This window comes from Phaseolus vulgaris, chromosome 8, assembly GCF_000499845.2.
Source record: "Phaseolus vulgaris cultivar G19833 chromosome 8, P. vulgaris v2.0, whole genome shotgun sequence".
Taxonomy (NCBI): domain Eukaryota; kingdom Viridiplantae; phylum Streptophyta; class Magnoliopsida; order Fabales; family Fabaceae; genus Phaseolus; species Phaseolus vulgaris.
This window is the reverse complement of record NC_023752.2, coordinates 27,455,172-27,467,739: the sequence shown is the minus strand read 5'-3', so window position 1 is coordinate 27,467,739 and position 12,568 is coordinate 27,455,172. Positions and strand designations below refer to the sequence as shown.

The 12,568-nt window shown below is 29.1% G+C and overlaps 1 protein-coding gene across 1 annotated transcript; it reads left to right on the top strand.

The window, feature by feature from the left end:
- Positions 1–851: 851 nt before the first annotated feature.
- LOC137824866 (beta-glucosidase 24-like) lies at positions 852–11,435 on the top strand. Its single transcript, XM_068630545.1, has 17 exons — positions 852–957; positions 3,019–3,089; positions 3,254–3,344; positions 7,869–7,939; positions 8,174–8,299; positions 8,366–8,426; positions 8,550–8,608; positions 8,710–8,785; positions 8,872–8,949; positions 9,069–9,156; positions 9,269–9,506; positions 9,767–9,882; positions 9,988–10,205; positions 10,295–10,329; positions 10,408–10,510; positions 10,605–10,698; positions 11,267–11,435. The coding sequence occupies exons 1-17, from the start codon at positions 852–854 to the stop codon at positions 11,433–11,435; spliced, it is 1,800 nt and encodes a 599-aa protein (XP_068486646.1).
- Positions 11,436–12,568: the final 1,133 nt, after the last annotated feature.

Genomic DNA, 12,568 nt, shown 5'->3' with positions numbered 1-12,568 from the left:
TTGTTTTGACAAAACAACAGGTTATTTTTCACTTAGTTTGAAAAACACTTTAAACTCAAAAAGGTTTTAAAACACATTAGCTTTAGATTCAACAAAGAGTGGATTACACATTTAAACTACCCAGATCCTATCTTAAACACAGCAGTAACTCCAACCTTGCATCAAACACTTGGATTTGGATTCTTCAAAGCCTTTGATCATTCTTGATCAACATTAACATGATCTTTTGTCTTCCCTTGAATATCCAAAAGAGTTCCCACAATACTATCACATATGTTTTTCTCAATATGCATGACGTCCAAATTGTGACGTAATTTATTTGTTGCCCAATAAGGCAACTCAAAAAAGATTGATCTCTTTTTTTCCATGGACCATCACTTGTCTTTTTTGCATTCTTTCCGAATTCATTGATGAAATATTTTAACATTTCTACAATTTTTGGCCCTTCTAACATATGTGGTGTAGATCCAAATTCTTTTTTTCCATTAAAAGACTTCTTATTAGATCTCCAAGGATGGCTCATTGGTAAAAAGACATGATGGTTCATATAGCACATTTTATGACTATGTTTCAAGTAGGATGAATTAGTGTCATAATTACAATATGCACAAGCTAATCTTCCTTTGGTGCTCCAACTTGACAACATCGCATACCCAGGGTAGTCATTGATAGTCCATAGAAGAGCGAAACGCATTAAAAATGTTTCATTTACTAAAGCATCATATGTTTCTACTCCAAACTCCCATAAATCTTTTAGCTCCTGAATCAACGGTTGAAGGTACACATCAATATCATTTCCTGGTGATTGTGGTCCAGGAATCAATAATGATAACATTGTATATTCAGGTTTCATGCACAACCAAGGTGGAAAGTTGTACACCACCATCATCACAGGCTACGTGCTATGTGATATGCTCATGGTCCTAAATGGATTAAAGCCATCACTAGCCATACCAAGTCTTACAATGCGCGAATCAGTAGAAAAATCTTCATGAAGACTATCAAAGTTCTTCCAAGCTGGGATGTCTCATTTTCCCATCCTTCGATCGTTTTACTTCATTCCATCTCATTGACTCAGCAGTCTTTGAACACATAAATAGTCTTTGAAGTCTAGGAATCAATGGAAAGTGTCGCAATACTTTGGCAGGAACTTTATGCTCATATTTTGGTTGCTCAACCTCATAATTGACATTTGAAAATTCCTTCCATCACGAAGATCTACATGGGATGAATAGGAATTTATTAGACAGAATATATGGAACAACAATTAGGAAACAAAATAAACAATAAATTATAAATGGGATGGGAGAGATTATAGAAGAGTAGATGATATTATATGCAAAATGAAAGGCTGAAATTAGCATAGTAGAATGTGAATTGAGCGAGCTACATTAGTCTTTGTTTTGGGGATTATGATGGGTGTTCAAAAATTTGATTCCAAATTAATGCCTTCCTAATTCTGATCAATCAATATAAAACACTATTATTAGACTAATATATGCGAGAATTTGTCATTTATGTTGGAACTAATATATGTGTTGTCATTTACGTTGATAATTCCAATAATTAAATACAATAAATTCTCCTAATCAAAATTATAAAAAAAAACTATCATAATACTTAATTATGGTTCTTAATTATCTTATAAAAAACTATTATAATACTTAATATATATGTCTACTTGTTAAGGAATTCAAAATTCAAAATTATTGGGTACCTGAGTTCTCACATTACAATATGATAACATTCAACAGAAAAAAAGTGCTAGGAATAGATGGATTTTTCATAAGTTGCAGAATGACTACCTTATCTATGGGCATGCTCATATAGTGCTCTTGTTTTTTCATTCTCTATGATTTTAATAAGAAAGTTGATACAGTTTCTACTACTAAGAAATTACAACTTAGCTACAACACTGTATGATTATTAATTTTGGTGATCTTATTGTCTCTTTGCCTTTAAAAAATACAATACTTGACGCACATAATCCATAATTGTTTTGGTATGAAAAGCAGATGCAATAGTAAGTATAGATTAATCTTTAAACAATTGATTGGGAAAAAGGAAATTTCTACTAAGTCCACATAATATAATGGGACATGTAAATTTTCCTTTCATGCATTTTTACTAAGTTTATACCTCTACAGGCACCAATTGCAAAAAAGACAGAATCTAAAAGAATACAATAGATATCTCTAAATAAAAGAAATTTTTTATCTAAAAATAACTTGTGAGCAAAAGAGATCAAAAACAAATACCAACCAACTGATTAAATTCTGATAAATTTGAATATTCACAACTGATTAGCTTATAATATTCACCTTGATTGAATGTGTTCAATTGAGGTCCAATTAAAATTTCCAAGCTACAATTATAATTAAAAAGAAATACACTTGACAAAGTAAACAAATCCTAAAATTTGAGCCATGAAATACTAAAGAAAGAAAACAAAGAATTATTTTTGAGTGAAGAGGTTATTGTTTCTCATCATGTTTCTTGTAATTCTCCTAAAACCCATCTTGTTCATTTTCTTGTTAATTTATGCACTAATCAAGTTGACTAGTATCCATTTTAAAAACAAAAAAGTTGAGCTACTAGTTGGAGTTTAACAAAACTGAATGATGTTATGTGATCTATGTAGAGAAACTGGGAAACTATTGTGCAATATTAAGCCACTTAGGTTGTATGTGTCCTTTTAGTTTGATACCAACTAAAGAAGTTCTTTTCCTTAACTATAATCCAAGAGTCTTGCATATTGAGTATCACTTGACTGAAACAATATAGGAATTTATGGAATTTTGAAACAAAGATTTGATCAGTCAAATTGTGAAATTGGCAAATTTAATGATCATGTATACTTACCAAGTTACTTACTATGCATGAACTATTTTTTTTGTATGGTTATCAAGTGTGCAATTGTGTTTTTGTTTTCTACTAAGTAGCGAAATATTTCCAAAAGATTCAAGAAATGGTATTTTTCTCCTATGTCTGCTTGAGTATGTGCTTATGATCATGTAGATGAAGTCGAAAGTCTTGTTGTTGCTAGAAAAACTACCCTATCTAGTTCTGAACCTTCTTATTCTATTCAGGTAAAATCCTTCACCCCATCCTATCAATAGGAATAAACTCACTCCCCTCATCCCCACTATTTTGTGAAACTGTTTTAGATTGTTTAAAAATGCAATTCAAAGGTGTTGGCTTTTGTTCTTGGGTGTTTGTCTAACGTAAGTTCAATCTGAATACGTAATTTCAGGTTGTCAATGCATTACTAACTCAGATGGACAAGTTAAAATCATCCCCTAATGTGATCATTCTAACCACTTCCAACATAACTGCAGTTATTGGTAAGCCTTAATTTCTCATTTATTCAATTTTATGGCTTTTTTCCTTGTAAGTTATAGCGAGCTCTCTCTGATAAATTTGAATATTAACAACTGAGTAGCTTATAATACTCACATTAGCAGATATCTCCAAACAAAAGAAATTTTTCATCTAAAAATAACTTGTGAGCAGAAGAGATAAAAAAACAAATACCAACCAAGTCCCAAGCAAAATCAAACACCCATGTAAAAGAAAGAATGCAGGTGCAGAACAACCTAAAATAAAAACTAGGAAATCCAACAGAGAACCTAAAATGCAAGAAATCCAACAGAGAACCAAAATAGAGCATAATGAAGAAATCTGCATCACGGTATTGAACAAAACATTTCAAAAAAAAATCCAAAAAATAAATATCAAATCCAATGAAGTTCATCCCTAAAGCCTAAAATTGATTTTTAATCCTATTTTGACACTAAAAACCTACCACATGCGAAAATGGAAGGAAGAAAACTTAAACCTGTCTCTTCACATCATTTTGCTTCTGGCAATGTCATTGTGGTGAATGAATTTGAAGAACGAACAGCTTACCTTACTCACACTATGTCCCTCTTGGTTCATAGCGAACGACTTAGGGTTTCAGAGCGGTCTTGGTTTTGGCTTAGGGTTTAGACGGGATTTCTTATGGTTTCGACTTAGGCTTGTGTATATGCAAGAGTCTTCGTCCGTGACGACACAAGCTATAAGAGTTCCAGCTCAATGACAAAGTACGTTCGTGACGAGGTTGAGTCTTAAGGATTAAAAACTTAATTATCACAATTTAAAAACTGAGCCTATATGTCATTTAATCACTTTAAAAATGTTATCTAAAATATTAGTTAAAGCACCACATTTTAAAAAATGTTGTCTAAAATACTATTTAACATATCTACAATTTTAAAAACATTCTTTAAAGTACTTACACTCTGGTCACATTTTATAAAATGTTGTTTAAAATAAATAGGCAATTCTTTTCCTAAATACTTTGAGGCAAAGGTAAATAAATCCTACTAAGTGGGCAATAATAAAAAAATGTTGTTTATACTCACTTTAGGCAACACTTTTCTACCCGTTGACATGTCAGCGTTGCCTAAAGTAAAAAATGGTGTAGTGACTTTTAAACTTTTATAGCATTCGATCGAAAGACCAAGTTGGATGGTTGCCCCTTTGTCGGTAGTCAAGAACATGCCTCCTTGCCCCTTTCACATCATTGTATAAGAACTTCAAGGGATATTTGCTCAAAGTGTTGGGGGAAGCATTGGGTCATTAATTCTTTTATGAGTGTGACAAGGTGAAAATTTCATTTTATTAGACCAAGAACCTGGTAAGGTATCATATATGGTTGAGATTTTTTATCAAGAAGGAAGATTTGAAGCCAAAACTCCTAACCCAAGAAACTCCTTATTGTATATTTGTCATCACATCGTTGAGGTGACTTGGAAAATATGTTTCATTCTTTATATAATTTTTTATTTTTATGATTTTGAATTGGCCTAATGTTTTCCTTTATTTTAGATATCATGGTTGGAACTAGTCAAAAGGACATGAACAACTTTAAGAAGCTTCAGTTAAAGTGTCAATTTGTCGCAATCAAGAAGAAGAAGAAAATGGTAGTAAATAAATTCACCAACATGGCTCTAAAGTTGGCCTAAACTCTACAACTAGTAGATTCTATATCGGTCAACCCCTCTTGATAGGTATTGTTCTCGTTATTTGAAATAACATAATCTTGTTTTTGGTATTTTTCTTGTGAATGCCTTTGTTTTTTTGTTATAATTTAACCATTTATTGTTGCTTGCTAAAATTCTTATTTGTGTTAGTGTTGATTAATAGGAGTTAATTCAACTCTTAGGTCAAAATGACATAGTTTGGCTGAACATGCACTACAAGAAAATCATGAAATAGAAACCAACTTTTAGAGACCAAAATAACTAGTTACAATAGTAACTAAATTAGAGACCATTTTAAAAACTAAAAAAAAAATTGGTTTCTAAATTAGTTTCTATTATTGTTAAATAGTTTCTAAATTAGTATCTAATTAGCAACCAAGGTTTTAGAGACCAAATTTAGAAACTAAATAATTGGTAGTTAAAACCTTGGTTGCTAATTAGATACCAATTTAGAAACTATTTAACAATAATAGAAACTAATTTAGAAACCAATTTTTTTTTAGTTTCTAAAATGGTTTCTAATTTAGTTACTATTACAACTAATTATTTTGGTCTCTAAAAATTGGTTTCTATTTCATGATTTTCTTGTAGTGATGTATTTTTTTGTATGGTTTAGATTGAGATTATTGCAATTTATCCAGGCAAGGGTTATTGATAGACTTATTCGTCAACATCACATTATTCTTTTTATAGAACTTGGGTACCTTTCCTGGAATTTTTTTTTTTTTTTTTAGATAAAGCTTTTCAAGTTTGTTCTCTATGGAAGTCACATTGTGTTGGGGCCTTTGTCTGAGATTAGTTGTTTGGGATATTCTCAGGAATATTTCTTATTTTATAGGAAATGTCCTTTGTCAAATTCGAATTAATTAGAGTAAATCTAGAGGGGGTCATGTTTGAGTGAAACATCCTCGGTCAAGTTTACATTATTTTAAAGTTCGTTTCAGGATGGATCATGTTTAAGTGAGTGTCCTTAGTTGAGGTATTGTTATTTTACAATTTCAATAGGAATCACATTCAAGTGAAGTGTCATTAACCAATGTCTCGTTATTTTATAGTATATCTTCGAAGGGGTCACATTTAAGTGAAGAATCCTTGGTGGAAGTCTCATAAATTTAGAATTCATCTTGGGAGGAATCTTGTTTAAGTGAAGCAACCATGATTAAGTTATATTATTCATTGAAAAATATCAAAGAGAATGTCCTCATTAAAACCTCTCTTATGATTTACAAATTTAATTGAAATAAAACTTAAGATGATAATGTTTAAAGTTTGCGGGATTTCTTTTCCATTAAGGTGTTATATCTTATACACGCCATTGTTGAGGCTTTAACAAATTCGGAAGGGTCACTCCTAGTTTGACGCAAACTTGGCTTTCTATACATCCTTGCACGCACTGTTCATCATTCATCATACTAGGTCACCTTGTCGAAAGGCTCTAGAATTGAACTTAGAATTGTAGTATCATACTACTCTTTGTTTGCATGCATTCTTTCAATTTTTTTGCTTTATTTCATAACTCTTTAACAAGATCTAAGTCAATCCTTAAGCCTTTCTTGTTCAATATGAGGTTGAATAATTCTTGGCATAAGATTAACCCTGTTATCATGACATTCATCCCATTTGCTAGCTAGTTTATTAGATGATTTTTATGTTGTAATTTATCAAGTAGAATGATAAGCCTATAATATTTCAAGTAGTTATTCACTTCATTTTCCTTTTGTAACCCTTAGTCTCTTCTCTTGAAATTTGTTAGGATGACTTTGTTTATCACATTAGCCTATATTCATTTTTCTACTTTTATTTGACAAAGTTGATCATATGTTAGATAGCTCTGTAAAATTCTCTAATGCCCTTTATCAATGATGATGGACCCTAAAACAACATATCATGTTCTTTCCATTAAAAGTTTTGACTTATTTGTAAATTATCAATTTATAAAAATAATAATGAAATAAAAAGGGAAAAAGTTTAGTATTTATATTAGATTTTAATAAAACTTGACAATGAAATGTCCAATATCATTAACTCAACTTTTATTTATTTATATATATATATATATATATATATATATATATATATTAAAAACGGGTGTTACAACAAAACATTAAAGGTTTATAGGTTGTAAAAAGAATAATAAATGTGATTTTAGTATTGTCTAACTGTTGTTTTCAATTGAAATTTAATAGGAAAATAATAGTTGTTTCTAAACGTCAAAAATGGAGATTTTATCACCTTCGAGACTTTGGAAAACTATTCTGACGATTTTCATTTTACTTCCCGACTCGTCTGCTAGGGTTCAAGGTTTGAATTGCATCAGTCTTTTAGTGCTTTTTATCATACGAAATTTTATGAATTGTACTATATAGATGTACAAAATCCTATATTAAATATATATATATATATATATATATATATATATATATTATGCATTCATGAATTATTGAAATCTATATTACTTGTTTTTATTTACCATATTTGTATTACTACATCTATTCCGAAATTATTGACTTGTCATTTTATTTTAAAATTATTAAATTTTTACAAATTCTAAGTCTCGTCAATTATGTTTTTGACATATACACCATTTTAAACAACAAAATTTGATTTTGACGAGGAATAATGTCCTTACAACCCATTGATAAAGCACTTCAAATAAAAATAAATAATTTTTGAATATAAAATAAGGAGATGTTAGATTAAATATCTCAAACGCTTTTCAATTTAGTCTACTAATATTGGAATTAATAGTTTTAGAAAAAAGTGATTATTTCTAAGGCAAGAACACTATGCAATTGCTGCTAAAGTGTATTGTTTAAACAATGTAAAAAATTATGATTGCAGATTCACACCTTCACAAAACGTTCTCCTCCTCATCTGACTGTGTTACTGGTTTTAGACTTTCCACAGCCCAGGTACTACAGTGTTGTAATAATAAAAATTACGTTTCAAGTATAACTTTTTTTAGGTTTTTTCTTAAAAAAAAAATCATGTTAAACATTACTAAAGAACCTTGTATCTCAATTATAAAAAATAGAGGAAGTCTATATTGTCCATTTTGTCATACAATACACAGATAGGAAAATATTATTGAACATGGATAGGAGAAGCAACTATACAAAATGTAACAATTTTATTGTTGAACATAGATAGGAGAAACAACTACTAGTCCTTATGATTCTTCTTTGGGAGATCAACAAAAATTTTACCACTTTCCAAAACGGGAATCATTTCCACCCAACTTTTTGTTTGGAGCAGGAACTTCAGCCTTACAGGTACTAAATTTTTTATATAGGTATTAAGGTAATTTTTCATTATGTTAATACTTAATCTTAATGTAGGTTGAAGGAGCAGCTTCTGAAGGAGGAAGAGGACCAGGAATCTGGGATGATAGAATTAACCGTAACAAAGGTAAGCATATATATGTTTTTATGTTATAAATTAATGAAGTACTTAATTCTCAAGATATGTTATTATATTATAATTTTTTTAACTTCTTTTTATTACTTTTTCCATAACCATCAGGATCATTTATTGATGGCGATAAGTTTCCTACGATGATCCAACATTATAACCGATACAAGGTGAGTCACCACAAGTTACATGATGATATATATGCTTGTGTACAAAAACATATGTTGGTATTTTTCTATTTTATATGTTTATTTTGTTAATGATCTTGTAGGAAGACGTGCAACATTTAAAGTATCTTGGAATAAATTCTTACAGAATGTCTATCTCATGGAGTAGAGTCTTGCCCGGTAAATTTTCAAAACAAGAAATTTAATATAGGTATTGGTGATGATAATAAGAAATTTTCTCTTCGTTTTTCAACTAAAAAATATAGATGGAACCATAAAAGGAGGTGTAAATCTAGAGGGTGTTGATTTCTACAACCATTTGATCAATGAATTACTTGCAAATGGTATGTTGTAGTGATTATTTTTTTTTTCAAATAAGTAGAATTAGAGAGACTTTGATAAACTATAATGCATACAAAAATTGTTTTTATTTTTCTTAACTTGATATTTCTTTTAAATGTAGGCATAACACCTTTCGTGACTATCCTACACTTTGACTATCCTCTTGCCATTCAAAAAAATCTTCATGGCTTTTTGAATAGCTCCATTGTGTAAGAACTTTCTTCATGATCTCTTCTAGATATTGTGCTTTCACGAATTTGATTGAACAATATAGATTTTTCAATGATGCTCATTAGGATTATAAAAAAAATAAAATTTCAGGAATTATTACAAGGATTATTGTGAACTCCTTTTCAAAACATATGGAGATCGAGTTAAGCATTGGACTACAGTAAATGAGCCACAAATTGTAGGTTTATTTACTTACATGCATGGTTATGATAATGATGATCCTGAGCCATGTCAAGCTACCAAACTTTGCAAACAAGCCTATACGGTTGTTCATAACTACATCCTTTGTCATGCTACAGCAGTGAAGCTATACAGAGAAAATTTTCAAGTAAAGTATCTTTTGTTATTAGTTTTGTGTGGTACATTGCCTCAAAATATATTTATAGTTTCATTTTAAAAGTCACTTTTTCTATTACATATTCATTATGTGTGTGTGCATGCATAACCAATCTTTAACTAATGCTAAATCAAAATAAAAAATTCAATGATGTAAGGGTTGTAAATAATAATGACATTATCAGAGGTTATTTGTATGAATTTTGAAGAAAAACAAGTTATTCTCTAGTAAACATTTGCTACATGATGAAGGCAACACAAGGGGGAGAAATTGGACTTGTTATTGGATCTGAAAGTTTTGAACCCTACAGCTCAAAATTAGAAGATGTGGCTGCTGCTGACAGACTTACAGATTTCCTTATTGGATGGTTAGTTCTATTAATTAAGCCTTTTTTAGTTCAATATCTTAGTTCTATTTCTTTAACTATTGACGTATGAACAAAGTTATTGTGTTTATACATTTCAACAAACAGGATTTTAGACCCAGTAGTCTATGGAGATTATCCAAAAATCATGAGAGAATTAGTGGGGAATAGACTACCCAATTTCACAGAAGATGAGAAAAAAATGGTCGCAGGAAGCATAGATTTCATTGGAATTAATTATTACACTTCTCATTTTGCTAAACATGAAACAAACAAAACAAATATAACTTTATCAGATAATTATGATGCCTTAGCAAGATCAGAAGGTGAGTTTTTTCTTACTATATTCTACTAATTGGATTAAAAGAGACCATGATGGATCAAATCAATAATTCTTCTCTATTTTTCTCTATAGATTTCAATGCAGAAGGAAACTACCTTGGTTACTTGGTGAGACAATCATTAGAAGAATGTTATAGGTTAATAATAAAATATTTTTTAACATTTTTGAATGTTCATATTTTGTAGGATAAGCGTAGTCACACTTTTGTCTATTCAGAAGGATTATATAACATTTTACAACACATTAAGAAAAAGTACCAAAATCCCAAGATCTACATAACTGAGAATGGTTTGTGAAACAATGATTCATTATTTTCACATTAAATATCTATAATTTCAAATAAAAAAGACTTTATAATATGCTTTTGTCATTCTTCCTGTAGGTATTCCTTCATTCAACATCACAAATCCATTGAAAGATATACATCGGATCAAATATTTAGCCACACATTTAAATTATACCAAAGCAGCAATTGAGTAAGTTCTCTATTATATAAGTATATGAAACATTATCAACTATTATTTTTGAAATGAAATCTTCTTTTTTCTTTATGGAAATATATATTATGTTATATTATATCATAGCATAATATGGAAACATAAATATTTACAAAATGAATATATATATATATATATATATATATTTGTTTTATATTTTTCCTTTTGTTATGGTGTCTATTTTTATTTTGTAAGAGGAAAATGAATAAAAAAAACTTATTGTTAGATACATTTGACAAGTGGTTAAATATGTTTTTGATTTAATGAAAAGTTAATTGAGAGAATGTTAATAGTTTTTTAATGATTTATAAGTTGATATTTTTAATTAATAACTATAGTTATATAATTATTTAATTTCAGAAGGTCAAGTTCATTGAATATTTATTAGATGTAAATGTTGAAAACAAATGTCTATAGCCAGCCAAATATTGTAAATTTAATGTTCCAATTAAGGTGATTTTACTTAAAATATTTCTTGAATGAATGAGTGTGTTGGATGTTGTTAAGTAACCACTAATGTTCATGTTTTGAATGTTTTTATCAATAGCAATGGTGTAAGAGTTGGTGGTTATTTCGTATGGGCTGCATTTGATACCTTTGAATTCAGAGCTGGCTTTTCCCAGAATTGGGGAATTATTCATGTTGATTTCAAAAATAATCTCAAGCGTTGCCCAACGATTGCTGGTAAATGGTACAAGAGATTCTTGAATACATGATATTCCACACTAAAACATTCTTAAATTTCACTCGGAAAGAGAAATTAGAAAAAAAAAAAAAAAAAAAAAGAGAGAGAATCAAGTGAGGGATTCTATTCTATAGTTTTTTTTTTCTCCCACTTTGTGTTCTTGATGCAAAAATAGAGATTGTGTTACATTATGAACATTAGTTTTCAAAATCTTGTTTTCCCCTTGTTTCATCCAACTCAAATGAAATTAATTTTGACATAAAGATCTATCAAAATTTACTTTGGATTCCTTATGCTCAAGTTGTTTCGTAAAACCTAAGATTAGGTGAGCTAAATTGTTTCATCATATATTTAATGAAAAAGAAACCTTCTCCACAAAAACATAAAAATAAAAAAAAATTATGTATAATTTTTAGCAGGGGAGTTAAAAAAAACTAAGTTGTTTTAAATTGCACTAAATTAAATTACAAAAAAAAAACACTGAAATGTTTTTTATGAAAACCAAACCAATGGAATGCCCCCACTGGGAAATTAAAGATGTAATACCCTCATTTGAGGTTTATTTAGTTAATCCCAAAATATGAACAAACAAGTGATATTGTGCATCTATCTAAGTAATGTTATACTTTTGATTTTGTTAGGGTTACAGTGGAAAATTAATTTAGGCATTTATTATAAAAAAAAATTACTCCAATACTAAGGTTGTTAATATTAATGTTTAATATAATTTTATAAGATTTTTACAATTTTTTGTATTAATTCTTGACCAACCATTTTGGAAAAATTGACGTGATCATTGAAGCTAATAGCCGAGCAATAGGAGTTGATTTTGTTATTCATAGTTGACATATTCTTGATTGATGTTATTAGTGATGGCATTGTCGAATGTAAGATACACTAAAAAAAATATTAAATATAAATTAATATTACAAGAAAATCATGAAATAAAAATTAATTTAAAAGAAAAAAAATAATTAGTTGCTATAGTGATTAAATTAGAGATATTTTAGAAACTACAAAAAAATTTGGTTTCTAAATTAGTTTCTATTATTATTAAATAGTTTTTAAATTGATATCTAATTAGTTACCAAGGTTTTAACTACCAATTATTTAGATTCTAAATTTGGTAACAAAAACTTTGGTTACTAATTAGATATCAATTTA

What these genes read in the sequence shown, in the direction of transcription:
- LOC137824866 (XM_068630545.1), top strand. Translation starts at nt 852, where the DNA reads ATGCACAACCAAGGTGGAAAGTTGTACACCACCATCATCACAGGCTAC. An exon ending in CAATGAATTACTTGCAAATG is followed by an intron (nt 8,950 to 9,068) that starts GTATGTTGTAGT and finishes TTTTAAATGTAG; the next exon opens with GCATAACACCTTTCGTGACT. An exon ending in GATCTACATAACTGAGAATG is followed by an intron (nt 10,511 to 10,604) that starts GTTTGTGAAACA and finishes TTCTTCCTGTAG; the next exon opens with GTATTCCTTCATTCAACATC.